Source organism: Seriola lalandi, unplaced genomic scaffold (genome assembly GCF_002814215.2).
Source record: "Seriola lalandi dorsalis isolate HSWRI2012SDOR001 ecotype SW California unplaced genomic scaffold, Sedor1 jcf7180002054559, whole genome shotgun sequence".
In the NCBI taxonomy this organism is placed as follows: Eukaryota; Metazoa; Chordata; class Actinopteri; order Carangiformes; family Carangidae; genus Seriola; species Seriola lalandi.
Window position 1 is genome coordinate 243,884 of NW_019525112.1, and position 24,391 is coordinate 268,274.

The following is a 24,391-nucleotide window of genomic DNA, read 5'->3' on the forward strand; positions in this document are numbered from 1 at the left end:
TCAAGCATCTATAGTTTATATTTACATTTCATCTCTTCTTGGATTCATCTCATTGTTTTACTTTGTGTTTATTGAATCAAAGAAGGATTTAAAAACTGGATTTTAAAAGGAACTGAATGCAGTTACTGAAGTCCTGTACTACTGTTTCTGAGGTCCTTGTTCTTCCATTTATCCCATTTTCACTCCTACTCCAGGGTACAGTTCAGAAGGAAATATTGTACTTTTTAATGCGCAGCTAGTTAGTAGCTGCTTTTCAGATTAAGATTAAAACATTTATAAAATACAAGAAATTCTTAACCAGTAGTTCCTAATCTTGCGACCTCTTCCAAAAATACATGTCCATTGTGTCTAACTGTGTGTATTTGTTGCATTTTGTCACATTTCAGATGTCAATGATTTTTTACAATAGGTCCACCAAGGAAAAAATTCCCCTCTAAACTTCCCAAAGAGGTCAAATTATCAATATAGAGAAAAGTTTTCAATGAATGAGTACACTGTATATATGTGTATTAGAATTTTTTTCCTTTCACATTAATCATTTCACGACCTATCAGATTTACCATGAAACCCTTTAGAGGGGGTCAACCCCCCCAAGGTGGGGAGCCACTAAACCAACCTATCAAACTGTACAAACTACAGTATGAAATAACAGAGTCAGTCACAGAGTCATTTTCTACAGAGTGAGTACTTTTAGTACAATACAGTATATTTTGTTGATAATACTTTTCTACTTTTGCTTGCAAGTAGGAGGTTGAACACAGGACTTTTTAGATTATTGTGTTGGTACTTTTACCTAAGAATATGCAAACACTTCTTCCACCACTGTTTAAAAAGTACAACATTATCCGTGTGGAAGCTTACAATGAAAACACCTTTGGGTTTATGTTTTCAGTTTATTGAGTGGGTAGTACAGTATGTCCCTTTTCCCTCATGTGGAGAAGCAGGATCTTGATTTTCTCTCTCAACAAATGGTTAAAGTGAGGTATTCAGTCTTTCATAGGCTTAACATAAAGCTAAGCCTGAATCCTTCAAGACAGCTGACTTGTTGAACCACGCAAGGCTGCATCACTGTCAAGAGTCAAGGCCACATCTTTCCTGGTACACAGCAAGTCTTAGAGGAGACTTTCATGAGCGTCACATTTTAACACCAATCCATCAGCTTCAGTTCACACCTTCTGCCTTTAAACTCTCTGTAACATACGACAAGTTAAAGCAACAGAATCAAAGGTCACTCTCGTCATTCATTCTCTTCAGTTACATTTATAAGCTTTTTATATTGGGTGTGTTTTACTTTACTTGGAGAACAGTGATAATCATTTTGTGTTGAACACATCCAGTGTTGCTGTCAGTGCAATACTGCAGCCTGCAGGTCAAACTGAGCACAACAGCAGCTGATGAAACACAATTTATAGGTCAAAATCCATGTTTTTATATACAGTATTGTTGTTGACATTAGTTTGACACTTAATGAACAGCTGTAATGACCAAATTCAACAAATCAGTAACACGCTAACCCTCTATTTATCAGTGGATGTAACGTGATCATGTCTGACTTATGGCAACATAACTTTATTTAATATATTTTCAATTTATATTTCCAGTCATTTCCAAAGGCACATGATACATCGACTTTAAATGGTAAAGGCACAAAAACACTGAAGGATAAAATCACTTTACATGGTTTGATTCTGTACTTCTTCTGCTGTATGTTTACAAATCAGACAATATATTTTCAAAACTTGAACTGTTCTATATAATATTTTGAGTGTTTATGACTAAAGATTACAGTACATTCTTATAGGCACCTTTATAGTACATTTTTTCTTGTAGTCTGGGTTCCTGTCAGATTAATACATTGTTAAATTGTCTGAATTTGTCCTGATGAAAGGACATCATGCAAAAATAAATGTAAACGTCTGCAAAAGTTAATCAAAATAACTCCATTATAATATGGTTGTAAGCAGCGGCTTTTAAGTGCTTATTATTGCACAGTATTTGTCAGCATTTAAAACTTCCATTATGAAGATATATTTTGTATTATTACAACTGTATTTCACTATATTGTCATTTATTATCTGTTTATACGGCACCCTCCATTTATGGGTGTCCACAAGAGGAGATATATTTGTTGACAGATATATTAATAAACACTTATATCTGTTACAGCTACAGTATATCTATATCTAGTGTGTTTTTAAACATGTATTAAATATTTATATAAGCTACTGCTCATTAATGAATAATAAAACAGGGATCACTGAACAGTATGTTAGTCTGTCTGTGTGTATTAAATTGAACATTGAAGCCCTTTTCTTCTAAATCCCCCTCTTTATCATGTTCCTCTCTAACAGGCAGGGGTAATCAAGGGAATAGCAGATCAATGATTGGCCCTCTGGTGACATGTGACCTATAGCTGATGACTTATTACCTGGAAGAGTCAACTTCTCCGTACCTGGGAGTTCACCGTGAAGGTTAGGCGGGCTCTCACTCTTGGACTGAGAGCATCAATTTCGATGTTTTTAACAGCTGGATGTTTTTATCCTCTTTCAGCAATGGCGACAAAGAGGCAGTTTGGATGGCGAAAGCTGTTTCTGATCCTCACAGGTAGGCTTCATGCTTGTATTCTTTCTCTTTTCTATGAACCATTACCACACCTTTCTGGGATTATCACCTGTGTTAATCATTAATCCAACGGTTTGCTACTCACCCGGAAGCAGGGTTGTGTTTTACTCAGAGGCCTGTGGAGAAAACCATTTATATATGTATTCATCTATATTTGTGTATATTGTATATTTAAAACCACAAACATAGTCTTGTTTGAATTGATCAGATTAAATCATATCAATTTTTCTCTGTCCCCAATTTACATGTTATACAAATACATACATTTTTTTTTGTAAAAACACCAAATAAACTAGATATCTGTTGTTATGTGTTTGTTTTTGTTTCAGTACTGCCCTGCTGCAGGAGCTTAGAGGTTTCAATTCCACAGAAAGAATATGAAGTCGCAAGAGGAGGCGATATTACGTTGACCTGTTCCTTCATCCCAGCCCAACCAGACGCCATCCCAGCCGTCCTCACATGGGAAGTTTTCGCTGACAATCCTAATGAGCCAATGGTGAGAGGTTCTGCCTGCAAAATGTGTGATGGTAACATTTTCTAAGTATAGTATTATTGTGGTAAGCTACCACAGGGGAGCTCCACTGATTTTACACATGAAGCTCAGTTCACTTGTCATGTTGAGTCCTACCCACAGTCTTCAGGGTTATCTTAGCTTAAGGTGGGAGCTAATAAATGTGTAACAGAAAGTAAAACTTGTGGGCGTGAAGTGAGAGACCTGACTGATGGCCAGACAGTGAATATCACATGAAAAGACCTGCCTGTGAGTTGAATTATTATTTGAATGTCCTCTCTGTCTTGGTGCCATCTGATATGTGCAATAGTGAATTATGTGCAAGAGGTAGTCTAAACTTATTCACTTATTCATCAAGTCCCCAACAGGTGTCCTTTTTAATAAACATGCTATCAGTATCATATCCATTTTATACTTATATTATTGTAGACCTTCCAATCTTCGACTTCTCAATTACATTCTCATTAACATTCACCACAGAAAATGTTACACACTAAAAATTACTTGGTTAAAAATGTTTCCAATGTGGACCAACATTGCTGCCACAATGCAGGTTAACATGGCTTAACTTTAGCTATGGGTAAAAAACCACCTAAAACAAGCCGTTATTTTGACCCAGTAACCCAAAAGTAATATAAAAGATAACACTGACACAAAAAAACTCATTGGTACTGGATAAAGTCGGTGCTGTATTGATCAGCACTGATTTAACCCAGTGATTTTTAGTGTGTCTACATAATTTTGTCTACATAACTGTGACATTGCCACTTCCTGAAATGGACAATAGACACTTCCTGAAATGGACAATGATCCAATGTAGTGAATAATAGTTTCCATCACAAAAAAAGAAAGATGACCTCTGCTTTGCACTACAAATTCAACTCTTTCTATAAGCAACAAAGGAGATAATCTTATATTTAGATTTAAAATCTAATCTGACTTGTTTAGAGTATGTATTGGATTATCTAGTACTACTCAAGACTATTTGACTTAACTTTATATTCATTAGCAATTTTAGCTTATTTGGGGTTGTTAAGCCAGATTTTCATTTTTCATGAGTGTTTCAATTTGTGTTAATTCTAAAATCAATCCATGAAATCGCTCATTTTGTCCAAAATATAAAGATAATCAGTTTACCATCACATAAAACAGATAAAACAGGTCGGGGGGGTGCTTGAAAAACAACTGAATTAAAGTTCAATTGACAAATCGATTAATTGACTATTCATTTCAGCTCAATGCAGATATAACCCTACCTACAGTCAGTTCTATTCATATAGCTTATATATACTGTTGAATATTGAGCTAGCATTGTTATGATATCATATTATTATACTATACTGAGCCGATATCTTTGTACAATATGTTGTGTTATAGAAACCCGTGGCCAGCGTCTATCCGAATAATGTGATTAACATTGGACCTGGTTATGAAGGCAGAGTCTCTGCGGAGATTGACACTATCAACCATGTGAGCACACTCCATTTGACCAAGGTGATCATGCAGGACAGCCGTCGATACCAGTGCGGTGTCTTAATCCCCAATGATGATAAGGGAACAACAGCTGCCATCACTTCCCTTTTGGTCCTGGGTGAGAATTAAACACCGTACTTTATTTATCTGTCTGCTGTGCATAACTGTATTCATACGTTGTCTCCATGATGATGTTAAATCAGTACAGTAATAAAGTGACTGAATCTTTTTACACTGTATTCTTTGTTTTCTTCCAGTGGCTCCCTCTGTGCCGATCTGCAGCATCCAGGGAAAAGCAGAGTACGGGCACAACATCAGCCTCACCTGCATGTCTGAGGAGGGATCCCCAAAACCCACCTATAAATGGACGAGCTACAGTGTTACAAATGTTCCCAGAGACTTTCCACCTAGGTCATCTGAAAGTATGCATTTAAATCATCTACGTGTTACTTGGAAGCACACATTTTTTGGCGGCCTGCTGAAGAGTTGGCTTGTTCATCGGTGTTAATGTAAAGAATGACTGACTCAGGATTGTTTAGCCTAATTCTTCTTATTATGTTGCAGAGGACGGAGTTCTATCTCTCTACAATATTTCAAGAGAGATGTCAGGGTTCTACATTTGCACATCAACAAATCGAATCGGTTCTGCCAGTTACAACCTCACCTTAGCCGTGTTGCCTGGTGAGTGTTACAACATGATTTACCTGCTCACCTGTCACCAGTGAATCCACAGATAACTTCCACTTAATTCTGCTGTTGTACTCAGCTTCTATGAGCCTCTTATCCTCTTTTAGTTTTTGTGCCTCGTCTATTCCAGCACGTAGTTATTTTCATCACAAAAGCTCTACAGTACACTACACTCTTAGCACCAAATGGCAAGGGCAAAGCTTGAAAGAAGCTGGTAAACACTGTGGAGCATTTAGCCACTAAAATGCAAGATATTTCCCCCCTGGGAGCTGGTGGAGACCAAAACAGAGTTAAATGGAGAGTGAATATTGGACCTACTTTCACCAGGTGACCAGTAACACAACTCCAAATGGATGCTAACGATCAACAACTGTCCAGCCCTAGATTAGCAACCATATAGTCATGTCGCTCTGTCAAAATTTAGAAATTCAAAGTAATTTATAGGTTATACATCAGGGTAGAACGCCGTCTGGGTCCAACCTGGTCTAGAACATCCACTGAATAGTATTTACCCTCTGAATGAAAGCCAGCTCTGGATGCTACTATGTCAGAGTTCAGTGTAATCTTAGCAGCTCTGTACTGATTTGGAGAAGCTGACACCCCAACAAAATCATTACCCTAGATAACATTACATTGGTCACATCGGTTGTCCTTAAAGTCTTTTGTCTTGTAATGGTAAAAGTGAAGCATACAGTTCCAAAAGACAAACAATATCACAATACAAAACATACTATACTAATGAAAAATAGTTGCATAGAAGCCTGATTTGTAGAGGACTAGCCTCAAATATTTCAGACACAAATTTGAAAGTTTAGAATAGCTAATGAAGCTGTAAATGGAGGCAGAATGGAGAGCTTACCCCTGGACTAAGTATGTTGAGAAAGCCCCATGTCTTTCCTCCTTTCTCTCCAGGTAGCGTAGGAGAGGCGTCTATTGCGGTTGTAATCGGAGGAGTCGTCGCAGGTCTCGTGCTTCTGGGGATTCTCATCTTCTGTTGCTGCCGGAAAAAGGGCAAAAAGAACAAGTACGCTGAAGGGTATGTACTCTATGTTTCTGCCACTGTGAATCACCACCAACAATTGGTTTTGTTAGTGTATTGATTATTAGTATCCCTGTTTGTCTGTTAGTGCCCCTGTGCAGTTTTTTGAAAAAGATGAGTCGGAAGCTGGAGAGGAGTACTGGGATGACATGTCACACAGCGAGACAAAGAAAGACAAGCTGTATGAAGACAAAGGCGCTGTTCCTCAAAACAATTACATCGCAGGACCAGATAGACACAAGTTGGATGATGATCAACACAGTCATAGTGGTAAAGAAACGATTGATGTCAAGGGCAGTTATACTGACTCTCAACGTAACCAGGACGACCAGCATGACGACTATCGTGGTAGTCGTGATCGCCTTGACGATCAGCGTGATCGTTACGGTGGCAGTCGTGATCGCCTTGATGATAAACGTAACTATTACAGTGGAAGTCGTGACAGGCTCGATGATCAACGCGATCGTTATGGTGGCAGTCGTGATCGCCTTGACGATCAGCGTGATCGTTATGGTGGCAGTCGTGATCGCCTTGACGATCAGCGTGATCGTTATGGTGCCAGTGATCGCAACGGTCGCAGTCGCGATCGCCTCGACGATCAACGCGATCGATACGGTGGAAGTCGTGATCGCCTCGACGATCAACGCGATCGATACGGTGGAAGTCGTGATCGCCTCGACGATCAACGCGATCGATACGGTGGAAGTCGTGATCGCCTCGACGATCAACGCGATCGATACGGTGGAAGTCGCGATCGCCTTGACGATCAACGCGATCGCAACGGTCGCAGTCGCGATCGCCCTGACGATCAACGCGACCTTTACGATGGAAGTCGTGACCGTGTCGTTTACAAGGACGATCAATACAGAAATTGATATGAATAATTTGTTACTGAATGCTCTTTTGAAATCTTTTTGTTTCTTTTTATGACGCAGAAAAAGGCGTGCCTCATCACATATTAAAGAGCAATTCAGGAAAATGCCATAAATTCTCATGTAAAAGCCGGTAATAAAATAATAATGGGCGTTTCGTCCAACACAAACAATTAAAGGCCAGGTAAACAACACTGAGGGGGTTCACCTGGTATATTTAGCATGATGAGTATTTCGACTGCACTAATTTACTACAACAGTCATGTTGTAGTCACTGCTCTGCTGCTCTTACCCTGCTTTAAAGCATTCATGTTTTAATTAATTGTTTTAAACAACCCCAGCTGTTTTTTCGTTACCCTACTCCTCTTCAATGCCAGCTACCGTCCACAAAACTCAACACTTTCATGTTTTTTCACATTAAAAGCCTCCCTATAAAGGAAGGCTGCAAGACTTTTACTGTGAAAATTCTGGATAAAGTACACAGTATCATTCATGGTATGACATGGTTGGGAAGAAGTGGAAGATCTGACATGACTCTTGCTATACTGACGGTTAATACTGAATTTATCAGGTAAGGTAAACAGGTAAACATGGTCAAACCAAATTAACTTGACAACTTTTGACCCTGAACACCAATCACAGTGTGACCTGAATAAAACAATATTATACTTAAAATAGTAAACAAAATTGGTCATATAATGTATTGGTGTCCTAATATAAGAGGATAATTGCTTTGAGTCTTTTACTAAATAGGCACATCACCCATAGTCTCTATTGTTGACTGGGAGCATTAATCAGACTGGGTTGTAGTTAGCCATGTTATAACCTGACCTGACAACATATACAACACATTTGTAATTCAAATAAATAAAGCAGACATCTTATTTACTCGTAAGCACAGAAAATACAATTTTAAATCATTTTTAGCATGAATTGTGTTTGTGTGTATATCCACGAAAACCTGCCCAAATCTCACAAAATGTAAGTTGTCACATTTAGGGAACCTGACTACTGCAGTAATTTTATTTATGAAAATTCTAGTCACTCCATCATGTAAACTGTGTACATTATCTTTTATTTTAAGAGTTCTTAGTTTTTGAATCGAAGTAATGAATGTTTTAATTTTATTTCTAATGTGTGTGGTAAACCTCTTTGTACAGCCAAACTATGACATTTGTGCTTTTGTGTGTTTTTGTGGCAGTTTATACTGAAATTAAGTTTACTTGAAAGATTTTAGCTTTTTCTATTTCTATGTTTTTGTGTGATAAATGATATTGAATGTAAGCACTGCATTTTTCATATGAATCAAAGTCAAATCGAGTTCAATAAAGAAAATTGGTTTAAAAAAATGTTGCCGTTTTTTGTTTTTGTTTTTTTGCAGTAAATTTCCTCAAAACTCACAACCAAGACTGTCCTGGTTATATCAACAATGTCTGCCCCCTCCCAGCTGCACACACACACCGAACAGACCTCTCTATCTGCCCGGTTAGCGCTGCTGCTACACCTGCTTCAGAAAACCTGAAAATTAGCTTCCAGCTGATAAACTATCTTAAATTAAAACAACAACTCTCCTACCTCTGCTCGTGCGTTTCCCAGACAGTGGCACCGGAAGCTGTGAGCTCTCGGGAGCGGGGTTGTGTTCGTGCTGGACTCACCTCTGTGTGAAGTGGTACAGTCCCGTTAGTCGTAGTCTGAGTCCTGTTTGCAGCAGGCGCAGTTAGCGGAAAACGAGATGACCAACATGCGGATAAACTGTACTTTACTATAAAAACGGACTTTATAATGAACTTTTACCAGCTGGCTGTTTTCCTGGGAACATCATGTAAGTCTAATTTTCCTCTATAAAACGTGCCATCTTTACGACAACAGCGCAACAGGTTGATCCAATGTAAACTTATTGCTTCACCGTGGCTTCAAACCATAGCCTGTATGTAAAAGGCTTCAAACGTTTCAGTTAAATTAAAACTTAGTGTGCTTGTTTAATTGGGTCAATTAAGCGAGATGGGTTAAATTTATTATAGAAACAGTTTGTCCCGTTTTAACGAATTAATAACACATTAGGGGCTTTATGGTGCAACCCTGGTAATCCTGGGATAGTGTGTGGTGATCAATATTGTGCTGACTGTACTTAATAGTATATGCTTCAGTATCTCCTCAGATATGATAATAATATTTTCTATGGACCAATCATTTGTGCTGTTACTGGCCTGTCTGTACAGGAAACTACTCTGGTTTACTCAATCACAGCAGAATTGTACATTGTGAAGTACAATGGTCAATATTAGGGCTTTTACTTTATAGGTACACCCATGTAAAGCAGCAGTGATTAGTCCTGTAACTGCTTAGTCAATCAACAGGAAATTAATCTATTTTGATAATCGATTAATCGTTTTAATTATTCCCTGTTCCCAATCTATATGAAGATATGATGATTTTCTTTGTCATTTATGATAGTAGAGTGCATATGTTTCACCTTTAAACTATTGGCTGTATACATTCAGGTATTTGAACACATCACTTTGGGCATTTTTCAAATCTTATGGCAATTTGTAGACTTGAATTTTCAGATTAATTGAAAATGAAAGTAATAGTTAGGTGCAGCTTTATTCCCAGGTGCAATCATTTACACAAGTTGCCGCAAATTTATACAAGAAGGTGTCACTAAGTTCACATCAGTTCTCAAGAGGGCTGAAAATATACTTGTGATGGTACGTGTGGAAGTAATGTACTCCTGTTTGCTGTAACATTGCAGTGTAATTTTTCATCAAGCATGAAGACTGTATTCACTCTTATCAGTGTTTTTTGTTGGCCCAGTGAGTCAATGTGAAGGAATGCTTGTCGCAGAAAAGGCAGGAAATGTGACAGCTTTGGAGAGGAAAAGTCTGATCGTGTTCAGGAAACATGCAGCCGCAGAGCTTTGACCTGGAATACATTTGTGACCGCACACTGGTTTAAAAAGTAATCTCATCTCGAATTGAGGCCTTTAGTCTGCACATAGGTGGAGGAGGAGACAGTGTGCTGACTCTGCAACCTGTTCATTAACCTACAGTGACTCACACCTGATGTGAAGTTCACGTAAACGATAGTTAACAGGGAGTTAAAGGTGATGCATCCAGCAGTTTCTGTGTTTGTTTCTCCGGACTTCCTCTCACCTCAAACTGACGGCATTCATGCTGCAACGGTTTGGTTTAAATCTCTAGCTGATAATTGGTCTGTTCGCAACCAGCTGGACGAGGCCAGATACTCCCATTGGTTAGGAGTCTGTGACCTCCTCCCCCCTCTCTCAGCTCCTCAAGTGGGACAGGAGGAGGAGGGGGGCCCTAACAATGGACTGGTCCATGAAAAGGAAGAAACAAAGGGACGACCAGTGCTCTTTCGTGGGAGGAATTTAGAGCTCGGTCACCCCTCCTCTTATCCTGTAAAATCATTTGGCTTAATCACCATCATCACTGTTTGTTCTGCACTTGTGTAGTTAAATTGCATCAGATAAATCTAACCAAATGATGCTCATCTGACTGGGCTCAGTTTGTCATGATGATGCATTGTGGGCGCTGGAGTTGAAACAATACATCAATTAATCCATTAGTCGACAGGCAGAGAAACAATCAGTAAGTGATTATTAGTTGCAGTAATTTTTCCGGCAAAAATGTCGACGATTCCCAGGTTCCAGCTTTTCACTTGTGAGCATTTACTGTTTTTTGTCAGTTGTACATCAATATTGTTAACTGAGCAGCTTCAGCCGAACAAAATGATATCTGAAGACGTCAACTTGGACTCTGAGAAACAGTATTTCATAGACTAAACACCTACTCCAATCAAAAGAAATAATGCAACTTAATATTAAATTCATAATCTATTTATCTGCTAATCATTTGAAGTATAAGATGTCAGAAAATAGTGAAAAATGTCCATCACAATACTCCGGACACCAAAGGCGACAGCTCCAAGTTACTTGGTTTGTCTGACCAATTGTTCAGAACCCAAAGATATTCCCTTTAAAATCATAAAAAACAGAGAAAGGCAGAAATAGGTCATGTTTGGCATTTTTGCTTGAAACCATGACTCGATTATCAAAATAGTCGTCCAAAAGGAACTGATACAGGAAATAATAGTTAGCTGCTGTACTGTGGCGGCCTGCTCTCATTCTACAGGGGAAACCAGGAAAAGCATCCATTTTAGATAAACATGATAAACACACGCTGTGCGCTCCTCGCTCTGGTCCAGTGGAGAGGCAGGCTGGTGGACTTGCTTTTGTTTTGATTTCCTGTCTTCTGGGGGAATGTTTAGAGTGAGTTCCTGCCCCACCTAGAGCTAATATGACTAGCAGAAAGCAACCACGCTCCATCCCCTCCCTCTGTGATGACAACCCCCTGCCTCTCCACAGGCCTCCCAGCCCCCCACACACACTGGAATTTAACCTTCCTGACCCTGGTACCGAGAAATAAAGGAGCCCCCCACACACCTAATCTCTGTTCCTGTCTTTTCTCCTGCTTTGATATGACACAAATGACTGTATCTCCCAGGTGCAGAGTCATCATGGATGATCTATGCGGACAAACGAGAGACACAGCTGTTTTTGCAGTAATCAAGATGTCAATCGTGCTTCCTTTTTCCGGTCTTTAAACTGTTTTTGTCGGTGCTCGGTTCCCACCTTGCAGAATAACACAGTAGAATTCAGCAGCACCAAAAACTGCAGCCACATTTTTCAGGTCAATCTTAAAACAACACTCACAGGCCAATACGAGACGCCTTCCTGATGCAAGGGGTCAAATTCACCAGCCTCACTCTGTGCATAAATGCTTTCTCAAGTTCACCCAGAACTAATATGGATCCTCAGCAGTCAGACAAACCAGGTAGGTGTCAGTTACAGTCTTTTGAGCAGCAAATTTGCTGTTGATGTTACTATTCCTCCATCACATTGCTGCAAGAAAACACAACACAGAGCGGAAACTTCTAACAAGTCTGTAACTTTGGAAGATACCGGCTTGATTAGTGTAACTCAGGCTGCTGAACCTCATATTAGCTTCAACTGAACTCTAGGAGTTGTTTTTGCACAGAATGACGTGCATCACTTGCACCAGCATCACAGTTAGGAAGGGATCACTTGCTGCCAGTATGGACAGAAGTATGGCCACCAGAAACTGTTGCCATGGGCCTCACAGTATGTGAGTATTGAGAAATGTAAACCCTTTAAACAAAAGTTGGACCTTATGTGTGGACCTTTATGAATGTAGGGTTTATTGCAGGACAGTTGAATTGGACTGCATTAGTTTTAGCTTCTTATACTTACCAAACTAAGGCAGTGAATGTGGTTTTTCTAGATGCCAATCCAACGCTGTGCATGGCGTTAGCTGCTCTGAAGAGTCACATCCCATGTTCAGGTGTCAGACTAAAGGCTCATATTCGTGTCTGTTTGTCTGAGAGTGAAATTTCAACACTTTCAGCTGATGCACTAATCGCCATTCTGTCCCTGTTTGCTTTGTCTGTGTCAGTGTGTGTGTGCGATGGTGTCCATGTCATAGTGCGGGAGAAGCAGCGGTTTGCGATGCTCTTCCAGTCCGTGGTCCTCCCATGTCAGTACCAAACGGCCTCCACCCAGACACCGGTGGTGCAGTGGTGGTACAAGTCCTACTGCCGAGACCGCACTCGAGAGTCCTTCACCCTGCCGGAGACTCTGGCCATCCAGACCTCCGAGATGGGAGCCACGTCCCACCTGGAGTGCTCCGACAGCAGCCGCACAGTCCGGGTTGTGGCCTCGGCGCAGGGAGCCTCCATGACGCTGGCTGAGCACTACAAAGGCAGAGACATCTCCATCATAAACAGTAATGTGATCATTCTTATCCTCTATGAGAAAGATACGACCTAATGAGAAAGAGTTGCTGCAGCTGTTTGAACACCGCACCCTTACACTCATCCCAGAGCAGGAATCCCAGCTGAGTGTGCTTTGTGTTTCCTGTTCTCTAAATAAACTTCTTTTGTCTTTGTCTTACAATAGAGCAGGCATCACACGCTCATGCCATCACCACCTCCTGCTCTCACTCCCATTCATCCATGGACTCCTTTTAAACCTCAAGCCTTATCAAGACAAAACACTTGTTTTCTATCTAAATGTATTAATGGAACAAACCACATTCAACAATGCTCTCCTGTCGTCATTCAGCACCGTTAATACTGACGCAATAAATTAATTGTTTGTCATCACTTAGTTCTATATGTAAGGTTTTTCTTATTATTTACATGGAAACATTCTGTATTTAGTTTCATCTTGGTTTTATGAAGTTTAATCACATTAGTGCTGAAGCAATTAGTTGATTAATTAATTGGTCTTTTGAGAGCTGAATTAAGTAATTTATTCAAGAAAAATGGCATGTGTTTTCTGGTTCCAGGTTTGCTAATGTGAGGATCTGCTGTTCTGTCTTTTATATTATTGTGAATTGAATACATTTGTGTTGTGGACTGTTGTTCGGACAAAACAAGCAGTTTGAGGAAGTCTGTCTTGGGCTTTAGGAAATCATTATGGGCATTTTTCATATTCTTAGAGACCTAGCGATTGATTAATCTAAAAGACAATCAACAGATTAATACATAATACATAATAATGATATAAATACAGTATGTTTTACTTGGTGTCAAATTGCAGGTATATCTTGTATTCATACATTAATACACGTGTGTCAGTGTGCTGTGCACCCACAACCTGATGCGATAAGAACTTCAAAGAGGAGTCATTTACTGTGCTTAAGCGTATACAGACTTGAAAATGATATCAAGGTAAATATGTCACAAAATGACATTTCAAAGGAAAGACAAAGATCAGGTCACTACAAACTTACTGCTGAGCACCGTACAAGAGCTATGTCCTGATAGAACCACTAAAGAAATAGAATGAGTAATAGAGATAGATAGATTTTATAGTATTTGCTCTCTGACTCTGCTCAAAATCTCATTAAATAGAAGCAATGCTCTATAGAGGATCATTTTGAATTCACAACTGCAGCGATTAAACACTCACCTGCCATCTGACCCTCTCAACTCTCGCAGTATGTGTGACCTTGTTTCTTGTCTCTGTGCAGAAGCGGACCTGAGGATCGGGGAGCTGCAGTGGGGCGACAGTGGAGTGTACTTCTGTAAAGTCATTATTGCTAACGACCTGGAGGGGGTGAACGAAGGCCAGCTGGAGTTACTTGTGCTAGGTATGCCTGCGCTTCATTTCTCTAGTAAAGGAATGACATGACTCAGACTCACTCTGAACCTGATCACGATCGGCTGGCTACAGTTGTCTTTGTTTATACGTTTGTTTGTTCGCATATTAAGCTCAGTGAGCTGTCTTTCTATAGGTTGGTAAAGGTTTTAGAAATGTCTTTTTGTCTCCTGCATTCCAAAGTGTCCGTACAACAACTTCCATGGAGACGGCCAAATGGTGCTTGCCTCTTTACATGGTCCTGATCCTCCATGACAGACGCTATTGTTTGTCCACTTAAGAGGCCTGACGTGGACTTGGCTGGACTGTACTTTAGGTACATCTTAAGTTAGTTGGACTCTGTTATTGTCAGGGCTGTGCAGCTCTGAAGACTATATGGGATCATACTATACAATATATAGCAGTTTTTGTTTGGGTGTGTTACATTCGCTCATTGTAGTTTGTGTTTGTTGCTGATTAAAAGCTCTTGTCTCTCTGAAGATCAGAGATTCACCATCTACTGTTAATGAAACCTTGAAGTAGCACGTCCACTCACTGGGAGAGAAATTATGGAGACCATTGTTGCCAAAGCCACTCCTTAAGCTGTTACCATGGCAACGTGCTTTTTCAGAGGAGACAGGAGCATGTTAAGGGTTGCTGCTGGTGCACACATGAAGAGAGAGAGAGAGAGAGAGAGAGGGGAGTACAGAAGGGGCAGAACCAGGCTGAACTCTAACAACAGTGTGATCTGAAAGTTACCCAAAACGGTTTTCTTCCTTTAAGTTAAGACTGACACGATGAGCTCGCAGTATCAAAGTCTGCTCATTCATACGGGCTTCCTTGGCTGTGCGCTAATCTGATTATAACAAGCTCACAGGAGAGAAGGGGGGGGGGGGGGGGGGGGGGGGTTAAGAATAACTACACTGACTACACTGTTTTTGGTACTAGAATTCATTTTTTTTTAGCATTGCCACGTTGCAGCTACAAAGTTGGAATTACAAAGTGTGTAAAACCACTCCAGCGCAAGATTGGCATTTCAAAGTGTTTCAGCACCAACTTGTGCTGTTTCTTCTCTCAACATCTCCCTAATCTCTGGTTTCATTTTTCTTTAGGATTTATTTTTCACAATTTTTGTTCGCCCCTTTTTCCTTGCAAAATCTTCACCCGCACTCCTCCATTACTCATTCCTCGACCTTGCATGCTCTCCCTGCATCTTTCACTGCCTCCCTCCCTCTCAGGGCTGCATAGCTCCTCAGCTCTCTCAGGTTACTCAGTGTTACTGAGCTTCATGGTATTTAGATGAGTGTGCCAGGCCAGTGTATAGTAAGAGTACTTATTTTATCAGGGAAGGGTATGCTGTGTTGTTTTCCCCCTCCGTAGAAACAGCATACTCAGCACACTCTGAAAGCCTGACTGCCACCGAGTATTAAGTCTCTGCCTGTAGTCAGACAGATCAGACAGTGACTGGACTCTAATTATGGTCTTTTGCCACCTCATGATAAACACACACCAGAGACATGAACACCTGCAGTGTTGTTTCAGTCTCAGCACACCTGTTGCAGTCCCTTTGCTTTTTTTGTATTTTTCTTCTTTTTATTCTAACTACCTTGAATTTTTTTTGGTTTTCTCATTTTGACCTCTTTGTCTTGTATATGTAGGACAAACGAGACATTGTTTCACAACGGTACAACTTGTGTGACCTTTTTTTGATGAGCTCCCATGGTAAATTGTTGCCCTAGAATCGTTATGTGCCCCAGTTTCCCAAACCCCCACTTCGTCCTCACACGCTGCTTTTGTTGGCACCTCTTGATGTGTGTGTGTGTGTGTGTGTGTGTGCCATGGTGTGCATGTTACATGTATAGCGGCTTGTGCATTCATTCATTGGTGTGCTGTTTACAGAGAGGCGTATGTTTGGTGTGCACCTTCTCACAGAAATATAGCACAGCAGGCCTTCTGCTAAAACCAGATTTAAAGTAAGATAAGTCTGACCTTTGAACTCTGAACTCTGACTTACATTACTTATGTTTATGTTCATAGGTTAGAAGTTTTAGGAAACTTTATGACATCATATTTTAGTTGCACAAAGTCTGGACACCAAAACATATCAGTGAGTTTACAGCCATGCTAGTTGCTCTGTGCTGGTCCAAGGTACGGCGTTGGTTTGAGTAAAATGCTAACATCACCATGCTAACATCCTCACAGTGACAATGCTAAGACACTAAAGTTTAGCAGGTATAGTATTTAACATGTGGACCATTTTAGTGTAGCCTGTTAGCATGCTAACATTTACAAATTCATGCTAAACACGAGTACAGCTGAGGCTGATGGGAATGTCAGATATTTAAACCAAAGTATTCTGGCCAGTCTGAAATTTTGACCTTATGGTGGCGCTAGATGAAAAAAACCACAAATATCAACCTCATTTATGTGGGCAAGTACATTTAATATACGTTAATGCTTTGTTACGTTGTGTTTGTCGATTGTGTAAAAAGTTAGTCCCTTCAGTTCTTCAATTACTGCATGACCGTTAATCATCCACTCTGCTACCCTTTGATTCTTGCTTCCTGCTTCCTCTGCCGGCCTTCACCTGTGCTCTCCCTCTCTCTGCAGGCAGGACAGGTGAGCGGGACGATATCCTACCTGAGTTTGATGTGGAGATTATGCCAGGTACGGCACCTCACCTGCACTTTTGTCTCACTGCCTGTCATCTTCTAGCTTCCCTAATGCCGCCTAATGTTTAATTCTCACTGACCAATCAAAACTCTCTTTGACTAACAACTGTGTAATCATGAGCCCGTGACGACACTGAACTTTTATCCAACGTTTGTTACAGTCAGACTGACGAAGCATTGCCAGTCACAAGATCTAACCCCACCTGAATATATACACAGACAGCTGGTTACGAAGCAACGTAAAGCAGACTTATTCGACTTATCTTTTACCTCTGGTCATGATTTGATTTCCACAGAGGATGTGGTCCTTACTGAGGGTCCTTGAGTTGATTTTGCTTTTCGGCACGCCCTGAGGAAGTGTGTTGTTACAGTCTGGATGTTAAAGAGATGTGAAGATGGATAAGAGTCACTTAGAGTTCCCTCAAGATCCGCTGATCTGTCCTATTTTAGTGTTCTGTGGTTGTTGGATACTGATTTGGAAAGAAACAGAAACTGGTTTTAAAAGAAGATTGTAATGAACGACAGCTTGGGTGTAGTGTTGGCCAGCATTTCAAGCTTGGTTCTAGTTATGGTGATATTATACCCACCAGAGAAACTTCTGAGATCTGCAAACATTCAAGTTAAAACAAAGCACCGGAGGAGTTTAAATTTTCAGATGCTGCAACGAATCATCCCTCATTTCACACAATAAAATGGTGCACACACATGTGAGGCAAGTTCAGTTGCCCCGAGAAGCTGCTGTTTAAACTTTGATGGATGTTTACAAAGGACAGTTTGGAAATCTTTTTTTTTTTTTAAATCTTCATTTTCTCGTCCACATTAAGTTTAACTTACCCTAACATTTGTTAAAGCCTGTATGACTTTTTTTTTTTGCCCCATCTGACTTATTTTTATTGATGTCACCACATTTTGACATCAGTAGGAATGACAACCATGAAAATACAACCCAAAGTTATTATCCTTTGAAGAGCAACTTAACTTTTTGCTGACCTCCAGCGGTTTAACTTGTTGCCTTGCAGAAGTGATGTAACAGTGTACTCCAGGGTGTGTCAGCACACTGTGACATAATTTAAAAACAGTTTAAAGCTTCTGTATGACTTTGGAGGTTGTCGAGCAGAAATTGTTGCTTCATCTGTACGTCTTATTTTTAACTTTTGTGAGGGGAACTGAAACAGAGTATTTGTTCTTTTTTTGTGTGCGTGTGCATGTGTGCGTGTGTGTGTGTGTGTGTGTGTGTGTGTGTGTGTGTGTGTGTGTGTGTGTGTGTGTCTATTCCAGAGTGGGCGTTTGTGGGATCTGTAGTCCTGGGCAGCATCTTGTTCCTGTTGTTGTTGGGGATCTGCTGGTGCCAGTGTTGTCCCCACTCCTGCTGTTGCTACGTCAGCTGCTGCTGCTGTCCTGACACCTGCTGCTGCCCACGACACCGTGAGTAACAGAAACAACTACACCACTTACTTAAAAACATGACCGTCTTTACTTTGTGTGCATTCTCAGGATCAACTTCACCTCAATCGCTCTGCACGGAAGGTTTACTGTCTCGTTGTTCTCCTGCACAGTGTATGAGGCAGGGAAGCTGGCAAAGAGTAGACAACCGCCCCAGGTTCCTGTTTATCCCTACTACATCCCTGGTGTCCCTACTGTGGTCCCTCTTGCCCCATCATCCCTTGTGGACCCAAAAATCACCTCTATACCCTCAGTGGAGAATAACCTGGCTGGAGGTGAGCGTCATCAATGTAGCTGATATGGTGCAAAGATATGAGAGAGCTCTGTAACAGCCTGTTTTCAGCAACACTGACTTGACTAACCCTCATTTCATTGGTCATCCCTCATCCTCAAGTCTGTCTCTAATCTGAACAGAAGCCGTCTGCCGGCAAACATGCATGTTTGTTTAAATCAAATCTTAACCTGTTTGATTTTGGTTGTTAGTTTTTGCCTTATAAGAACGTGCATCACACACTGAAGTATAGTGTGTGTGTTCGGGTGTGTGTGTTTGTGTGTGTGCCCACAGTGCAGAGTGGTTATCGACTGAAAGCCAGTCCAGACAAGGACTCAATGAAAGTTCTGTACTACATAGAGAAGGAGCTGGCTCAGCTTCCCTCTGCCAAGATGGCTGCACTCAAACGTAAGCCTGCACAGATTAGGCAGTGTGTCAGTGTGCCAGTGTGTGTGTGTGTGTGTGTGTGTGTGTGTGTGTGTTTGTGCGCGCACGTGCGAGAGTGTATGTGTGTGTGTTTGTCCAAATGTTTCTCTTTTATGTGCATGGTTTGTGTAAAATAACTAGTGCTGCTCTTCATGTAACCCTTACATTCATTTCATAACATCTAACTGAAAAGAGTTGCATGTAGGGTCCCACTCTGTTGTAATGTGTCAGTAACTTTCTACTACTACTTCTGGGTACTGTAGTTTGCAGCAAACATTACTAAGACAGACGAAAATAGTGCATTTGCTGGGAACTATTTTCATTGGCAAATCAATACATATTTGGTGAGTATTAGTGCAGCATGATGGTGGGACTGACTCAAAATAAAACTATAGTTCCCATGTTTATTGTAATGAAATGAATTGTAAACAAATGAATGTTGTTAATAGTTTTGGAGGTTTTTGGAGCTCTGTGGCACAAAGGAGTAAGATGTATCTGAACTTATTGGTCATTAACTATGTTGTTAATGATTTTGTTGAAAAAAAGAGGACTAAAGAATAGATATATCCTTTCAGTTGGGTTGTGACAGTAGTTGGAGGTGGCACGAGATGCGTCTGCTCTCAGTAATTTGCAGTCAGCTGTAATCAGTTCATGATTATTATTATAAAGTCAGCATGTACCATGCTTTTATCCCAGACACGTTCACTCAGTACTTCTAGCCGACCACATCTTATTCTGAAATGTTTGACTACAACATTTCACAACATCCCTGAAAATTGTGAAATGTATTTTTACCATAAAAATAGCAAATGTGATTTCAGTGATGTGTCTGTTGCAACAGCCAGTAGCCTGTCAGAGCTGAGCTCTCTGCATGATGGAGGGACTACAGACTTCAGACACACCTATCAGACGGTCCAGATGAAGGCGCTCCCGCCCATCGCAGATCTAGATGACCAGTCGGTGGTGAGAGCGGCTCCACCTACACAGAGTCGGAGGCCCAGACGGGACAGGGGACACCTCTCAGACGATGAACTAGACAGAAGGTAGAGTTTCATTTTATGTTCCTGGTGTTATTTATCATGTGCATTTGTTCATGTGTTAAGAGAGTAAAGGCCCCATGAAATGTTATTGTTAATTGGTTCAGGCCAGGAACTGGAGGACTATTACAACATTTCTAACTTCAATTATCATGACATCACCACTAATGATGCACAGTTTTCCTAGAGGTTTCAATTTTCCAAGAAGTTCAAGTGCCCATAAATGGGATCTTTGAACTTGTGACACATGCAACCTCTCATTTGAACACTATGCAAATCTAAATTGTTTTGTTTGAATGTCACTCTGTGCTGAGTTGTGCGCTCCTCCTTGCTGTAGGTGGAACCCTCGCTCAGAGCACCTGAAGAGAAAGACGCTGAGCAGAAGAGGGCGCACCGGCTCCCTGGACGAGCTGGAGGAATTTGCCCGCTCTTACGGCTCCCGCGTTCGACGGGCTGAGCCTCCAGACCGGTTCTATGGTCGGGATTATAGCCCTCCCAGGCGTTTCTACAGAGATGAAGATGATGACTGGGGGCGCCGCAGCCCCTCACCTTTACCACAAAAGAGAAGGGACACATGGGACAGTGACCGCCCCTCTCGGCCGCCCCAAAGCAGAGGATACGATGACGCCTTCCTCAACAATGTGCTGGAGAGCAAGGCGAGGGGGCAGGGAGGGGACAGAGGTGCTGGGAGGATGGACGAGGACAGTGACACTCCCTCCAAAGGCAGCTCCAGAGGAAAGGGCAGCAATAGTTACTACAGCCGGTCGCCTAGCAACCGTCCAGAAGAGGAGGACCCTTTGCCTCCGTACTCTGAGTGGGAGGCGGAGCGGTACCGCAGGGCTGACCCGACCGCAGACCGGTACCGCACTGCAGAACCTCCCAGATCTGAGAGATACAGGACCACTGAACCAGCCACGAGGCCTTTCTCTTACACCCGCCCCCACCAGGGAATGTCCCATACACTGCAGGGGGGAAGAGAGGAGAGAGACAGGAGCCGAAACCTGGTGAGTTACTTGTAGCAGGAACAAAGGACTTCCTTCCTCTTCAGCTCTTCAGGAAAGGAGCCTCTAAATCCTGTAAATATTTACAGGGTAAGGCTGGTGATATTCTACATTTCTCATATTGTCAACAAATGCCATGAAAAAACAAAAGTATCCAAAGACTGATGCGGCCTGTTGCTCTCCATTATTGTCTATAAACTATTAAAAATACATCAGTGAGACGCACAGTTGCCATAAGCATAACTGTTCTTTACAACAGTACATCAATACAGGAAGATAAAACTAGAGGGGTTTCCCAAAAACAGAGAATAGATACTATAATTCAGCTGTTGAATCACGTTGTTTCATCGCAGACTGGTAGCAAACACTCTGAGGCCTGGTAATGGGCCACAGCCCGGGGGTTGAGGAAAACTGCACTTGCCCACCAAATATGTATTAATCCATGGCTAAAAATAGTCCCCAACAAATGCACAATTTACTCCTGTTTGAGTGATGTGTGCTAAAACACTAGTCCTCAGCCCTTTAAGGATATCAGTAAGCTTTTTAAAAATAAAACTATGAGATGTCGTGCAATCCGAGAAAGCTGAGTTGAGGGCAACTGGACTCGGTTTCACGTCTCACCTCTGATCCAAGAGGCTTCTTCAGTATAAAATGTGGAGACCGACCGTGTAACTGCAGAATCCTTTTGTTGCATGTCATCCTTTCTTCTCAGCTCATCGTATTTATCAGATAAAGGCAAAGGCTTCCCAAAAAACCCTTTTTCCAGAGTTACATGTTCAGTAGGAATCAACAGTTATTGCTCAGCACTGAAAAGAGGTGAGGGAAGTCAAGAAAGTACAGAGAAACATTATTAGTGTTGATCTTTTCATGGGATTTGTTGACAGTAAGAATAAAACAGAACAGCGACAGCCTCGTACTTACATGTTGTTAAATGTTTTACAGTATTATGCACATAATCTGATTCCCTACTCTCTTGTGCAATTACATGCAAGATTTATGGTCTTAACACTGACTCATTATAACTTAGTTTCTACATGATTTTATATAAGTAGCTGTAACACTTTTGTATAAATCAGAAATGAATGAAAGAGAGCGACTGAAATTACTAAACATTTGAATCTGTTCATGCTTGCAACCTAACCGTGTTACAACTGCTTACTGTCTGGCTCCAAAACGACATATATGGAATCAGTATCACAGGCAATACTAACAAGGCTTGAGCTGCATGGTTTCTGTGAATTGTAGTAAAGCTTGGATACCTCAGGCATCAGGACTAACCCTGCATGAGCATGAACGCGAAGTCTCTAATGTGTGGCTCTCGGTGTTTCCCTCGACAGAGCACCGCACTGAGCAGGGACTCTCTCATAGTGTGACAAGGTTTCCCAGCCTCCAGCCGCACAGCACTGCTAGTCCGTTCACTTTAAGCCGTCCTGTGGCTACGCAGGAGGGGATAAGTGTTCTACCGTCAGCCTCATGAAGTCTTACTCATCTCACTGAAATAACTGCACTGAAAAACAACGTTAGTGGACGGAAAAAGGAGCGTGCATGAAGCAGCATGTGTCTGTTTTTACTCAAGTGCATGACCTGTGTATTTCTGCACGTGTGTGTACAGATGTTGTGTATGTGGCATGTGGATCAGTTTTATTTGTTGAGTTTGATGAGTCCAGTCACTGGATTCACTTTACACCGGTGCCAAGATGTGTGTTGTTTTTTTTATAATTATTTGCCAAGTTCAGACTGGACTTTTGTAAACTAAGCAGGACTCCACAGTTGTTTTATTTCCCTACAGTCTTCATACTCAGTACACTGCAACTCAGGTTCACTTTGTATGTGTGTGTTTGTCTGTTGTTGATATTGTGCTGTGTGTAAGTACTGTACCTTGAATTTGCTCTGCAGATTTTAATTGCACTGCTTAAATACTTTTTGAATAAAGAAAACACTGCTGAAGTCTTCGCTGTCTGACTTGATTGTATTTATATGTATTTGTCCTCACTTCCCCACTGTAAGTAATGTAGCTAAGATAAGTAACTATAATGTTAATGGTTTGGCTTCACATATGAACAGCACAACTGTTTTGACAAGATTGCTTTTTATATAAAATACCTGTTGTCTGTCACACAATTTGATCTTTGAGTGGCTATTGTGTTTGATAATGTGTTTGATAATGTGTGTGTACCTTGGACAAAGCCTGTGTTTTTTTTTTATCGTGGCTTATCAAATATACACACTTAAATAAACACTGGAGATTTACTGAAACCGCCATCTACACAGTCGGCACACGTTACCGCTCATGTAAAGTGTGTGTCGTGCTTTAAAATGTTTATAGAAAGTATTTTGAGGGTGTGAATGGGCTACATGGCATCATGATCTCACAACGTTTACAGAAGAGCTACACGGTGTAGACAGACTGGGGCACAGGTTTAAAGAAGACAGGCACATTTATAAAATCAGTCAAATCTGTTAAGACTCATATTTAGAGCTTCCATTCTTGGCAGTAATAAAGGAGCATCAGTTGTGGTCATTTTGTGTCTCTTTGTAAGCATTATGTATCACCTAATGTTCAGCTTGAGTGCCTTCGTAGTTGTTTGTGTCTCTTTGAGGTCATTTGATTTTACATTTTATAACACACCCTGGAAACTACAGCGTAAATACTTTACAACAAAGAAAGGTACTGCAGGCTACGTCGTCTCCAGATACTGACTTGGAGGGACTTTAAAAAGCGACACAGACACAGATGTGGTGGCAAAGCTTTTTATCCATGCAGCATTTTTCACAGGACTTGAAGCACACTTCAGGGAGCTGAGAGCAGCACTTGAGCTCAGCTCAGGCGGGCTTGTTTTGTGTCAACAATAAAGCTCGCCGGGGTCTATGTCCTGGATGGGAGATAAACATGCTCGCACAAAGAGCTCCAACACTCGTTCAACATGACTCATCCTGAGAGTGAACTTTACACTCGGGCTGTTTGCCACAGGGGAATAAATGAAAACCACCGTGCCAGTCAAGCTGACGTGCTTCTACTTCACTTGATTTACATTCAGATTAGGCAAGCTTCTCTCTTTGTAACTTAACTGTTTTATTTTTTTGTTTGTTTGTTTTTTTTGTTCACATACTGAAGGGCGAGCAAACGTGAGGATTGATGGAGGGGATTTTCACATCA

At 41.1% G+C, this 24,391-nt stretch overlaps 2 protein-coding genes and 1 long non-coding RNA gene across 5 annotated transcripts; 2 read left to right on the plus strand and 1 right to left on the minus strand.

Moving 5' to 3' along the window:
• Window positions 1-879: 879 nt before the first annotated feature.
• Window positions 880-6,288, minus strand: LOC147818581 (uncharacterized). The gene is made up of 3 exons (XR_015437836.1): window positions 6,153-6,288; window positions 4,840-4,963; window positions 880-4,720 (listed from the first exon to the last, which is right to left on the minus strand). It is a non-coding gene; the product is annotated as an uncharacterized LOC147818581 (long non-coding RNA).
• Window positions 2,470-8,553, plus strand: LOC111662194 (cell surface A33 antigen). The gene is made up of 7 exons (XM_087176484.1): window positions 2,470-2,604; window positions 2,952-3,118; window positions 4,511-4,724; window positions 4,864-5,028; window positions 5,171-5,287; window positions 6,206-6,329; window positions 6,421-8,553. Exons 1-7 carry the CDS (start codon window positions 2,514-2,516, stop codon window positions 7,205-7,207), a joined length of 1,665 nt encoding a protein of 554 aa, XP_087032610.1. The 5' UTR covers window positions 2,470-2,513; the 3' UTR covers window positions 7,208-8,553.
• A 204-nt stretch (window positions 8,554-8,757) lies between these two features.
• Window positions 8,758-23,181, plus strand: ildr2b (immunoglobulin like domain containing receptor 2b). Of its 3 annotated transcripts, XM_023415902.2 has the most exons (10): window positions 8,759-9,026; window positions 12,697-13,026; window positions 14,278-14,397; window positions 16,995-17,051; window positions 18,335-18,481; window positions 18,613-18,774; window positions 19,065-19,178; window positions 20,038-20,239; window positions 20,571-21,237; window positions 22,572-23,181. In XM_023415902.2, the coding sequence occupies exons 1-10, from the start codon at window positions 8,987-8,989 to the stop codon at window positions 22,605-22,607; spliced, it is 1,875 nt and encodes a 624-aa protein (XP_023271670.1). In that variant the 5' UTR covers window positions 8,759-8,986; the 3' UTR covers window positions 22,608-23,181. The 3 variants fall into 3 exon arrangements, with proteins under 3 accessions (XP_023271672.1, XP_023271670.1, XP_023271671.1); XM_023415904.2 differs by lacking the exon at window positions 19,065-19,178 and having other exon boundaries at window positions 8,758-9,026; XM_023415903.2 differs by lacking the exon at window positions 16,995-17,051 and having other exon boundaries at window positions 8,760-9,026.
• The last annotated feature ends 1,210 nt before the right edge of the window (window positions 23,182-24,391 follow it).

What these genes read in the sequence shown, in the direction of transcription:
- ildr2b (XM_023415902.2), top strand. Translation starts at nt 8,987, where the DNA reads ATGAACTTTTACCAGCTGGCTGTTTTCCTGGGAACATCAT. An exon ending in TGATGTGGAGATTATGCCAG is followed by an intron (nt 17,052 to 18,334) that starts GTACGGCACCTC and finishes TGTCTATTCCAG; the next exon opens with AGTGGGCGTTTGTGGGATCT. An exon ending in CAAGATGGCTGCACTCAAAC is followed by an intron (nt 19,179 to 20,037) that starts GTAAGCCTGCAC and finishes CTGTTGCAACAG; the next exon opens with CCAGTAGCCTGTCAGAGCTG.
- LOC111662194 (XM_087176484.1), top strand. Translation starts at nt 2,514, where the DNA reads ATGTTTTTAACAGCTGGATGTTTTTATCCTCTTTCAGCAATGGCGACA. An exon ending in ACAATCCTAATGAGCCAATG is followed by an intron (nt 3,119 to 4,510) that starts GTGAGAGGTTCT and finishes GTTGTGTTATAG; the next exon opens with AAACCCGTGGCCAGCGTCTA. An exon ending in CACCTTAGCCGTGTTGCCTG is followed by an intron (nt 5,288 to 6,205) that starts GTGAGTGTTACA and finishes CTTTCTCTCCAG; the next exon opens with GTAGCGTAGGAGAGGCGTCT.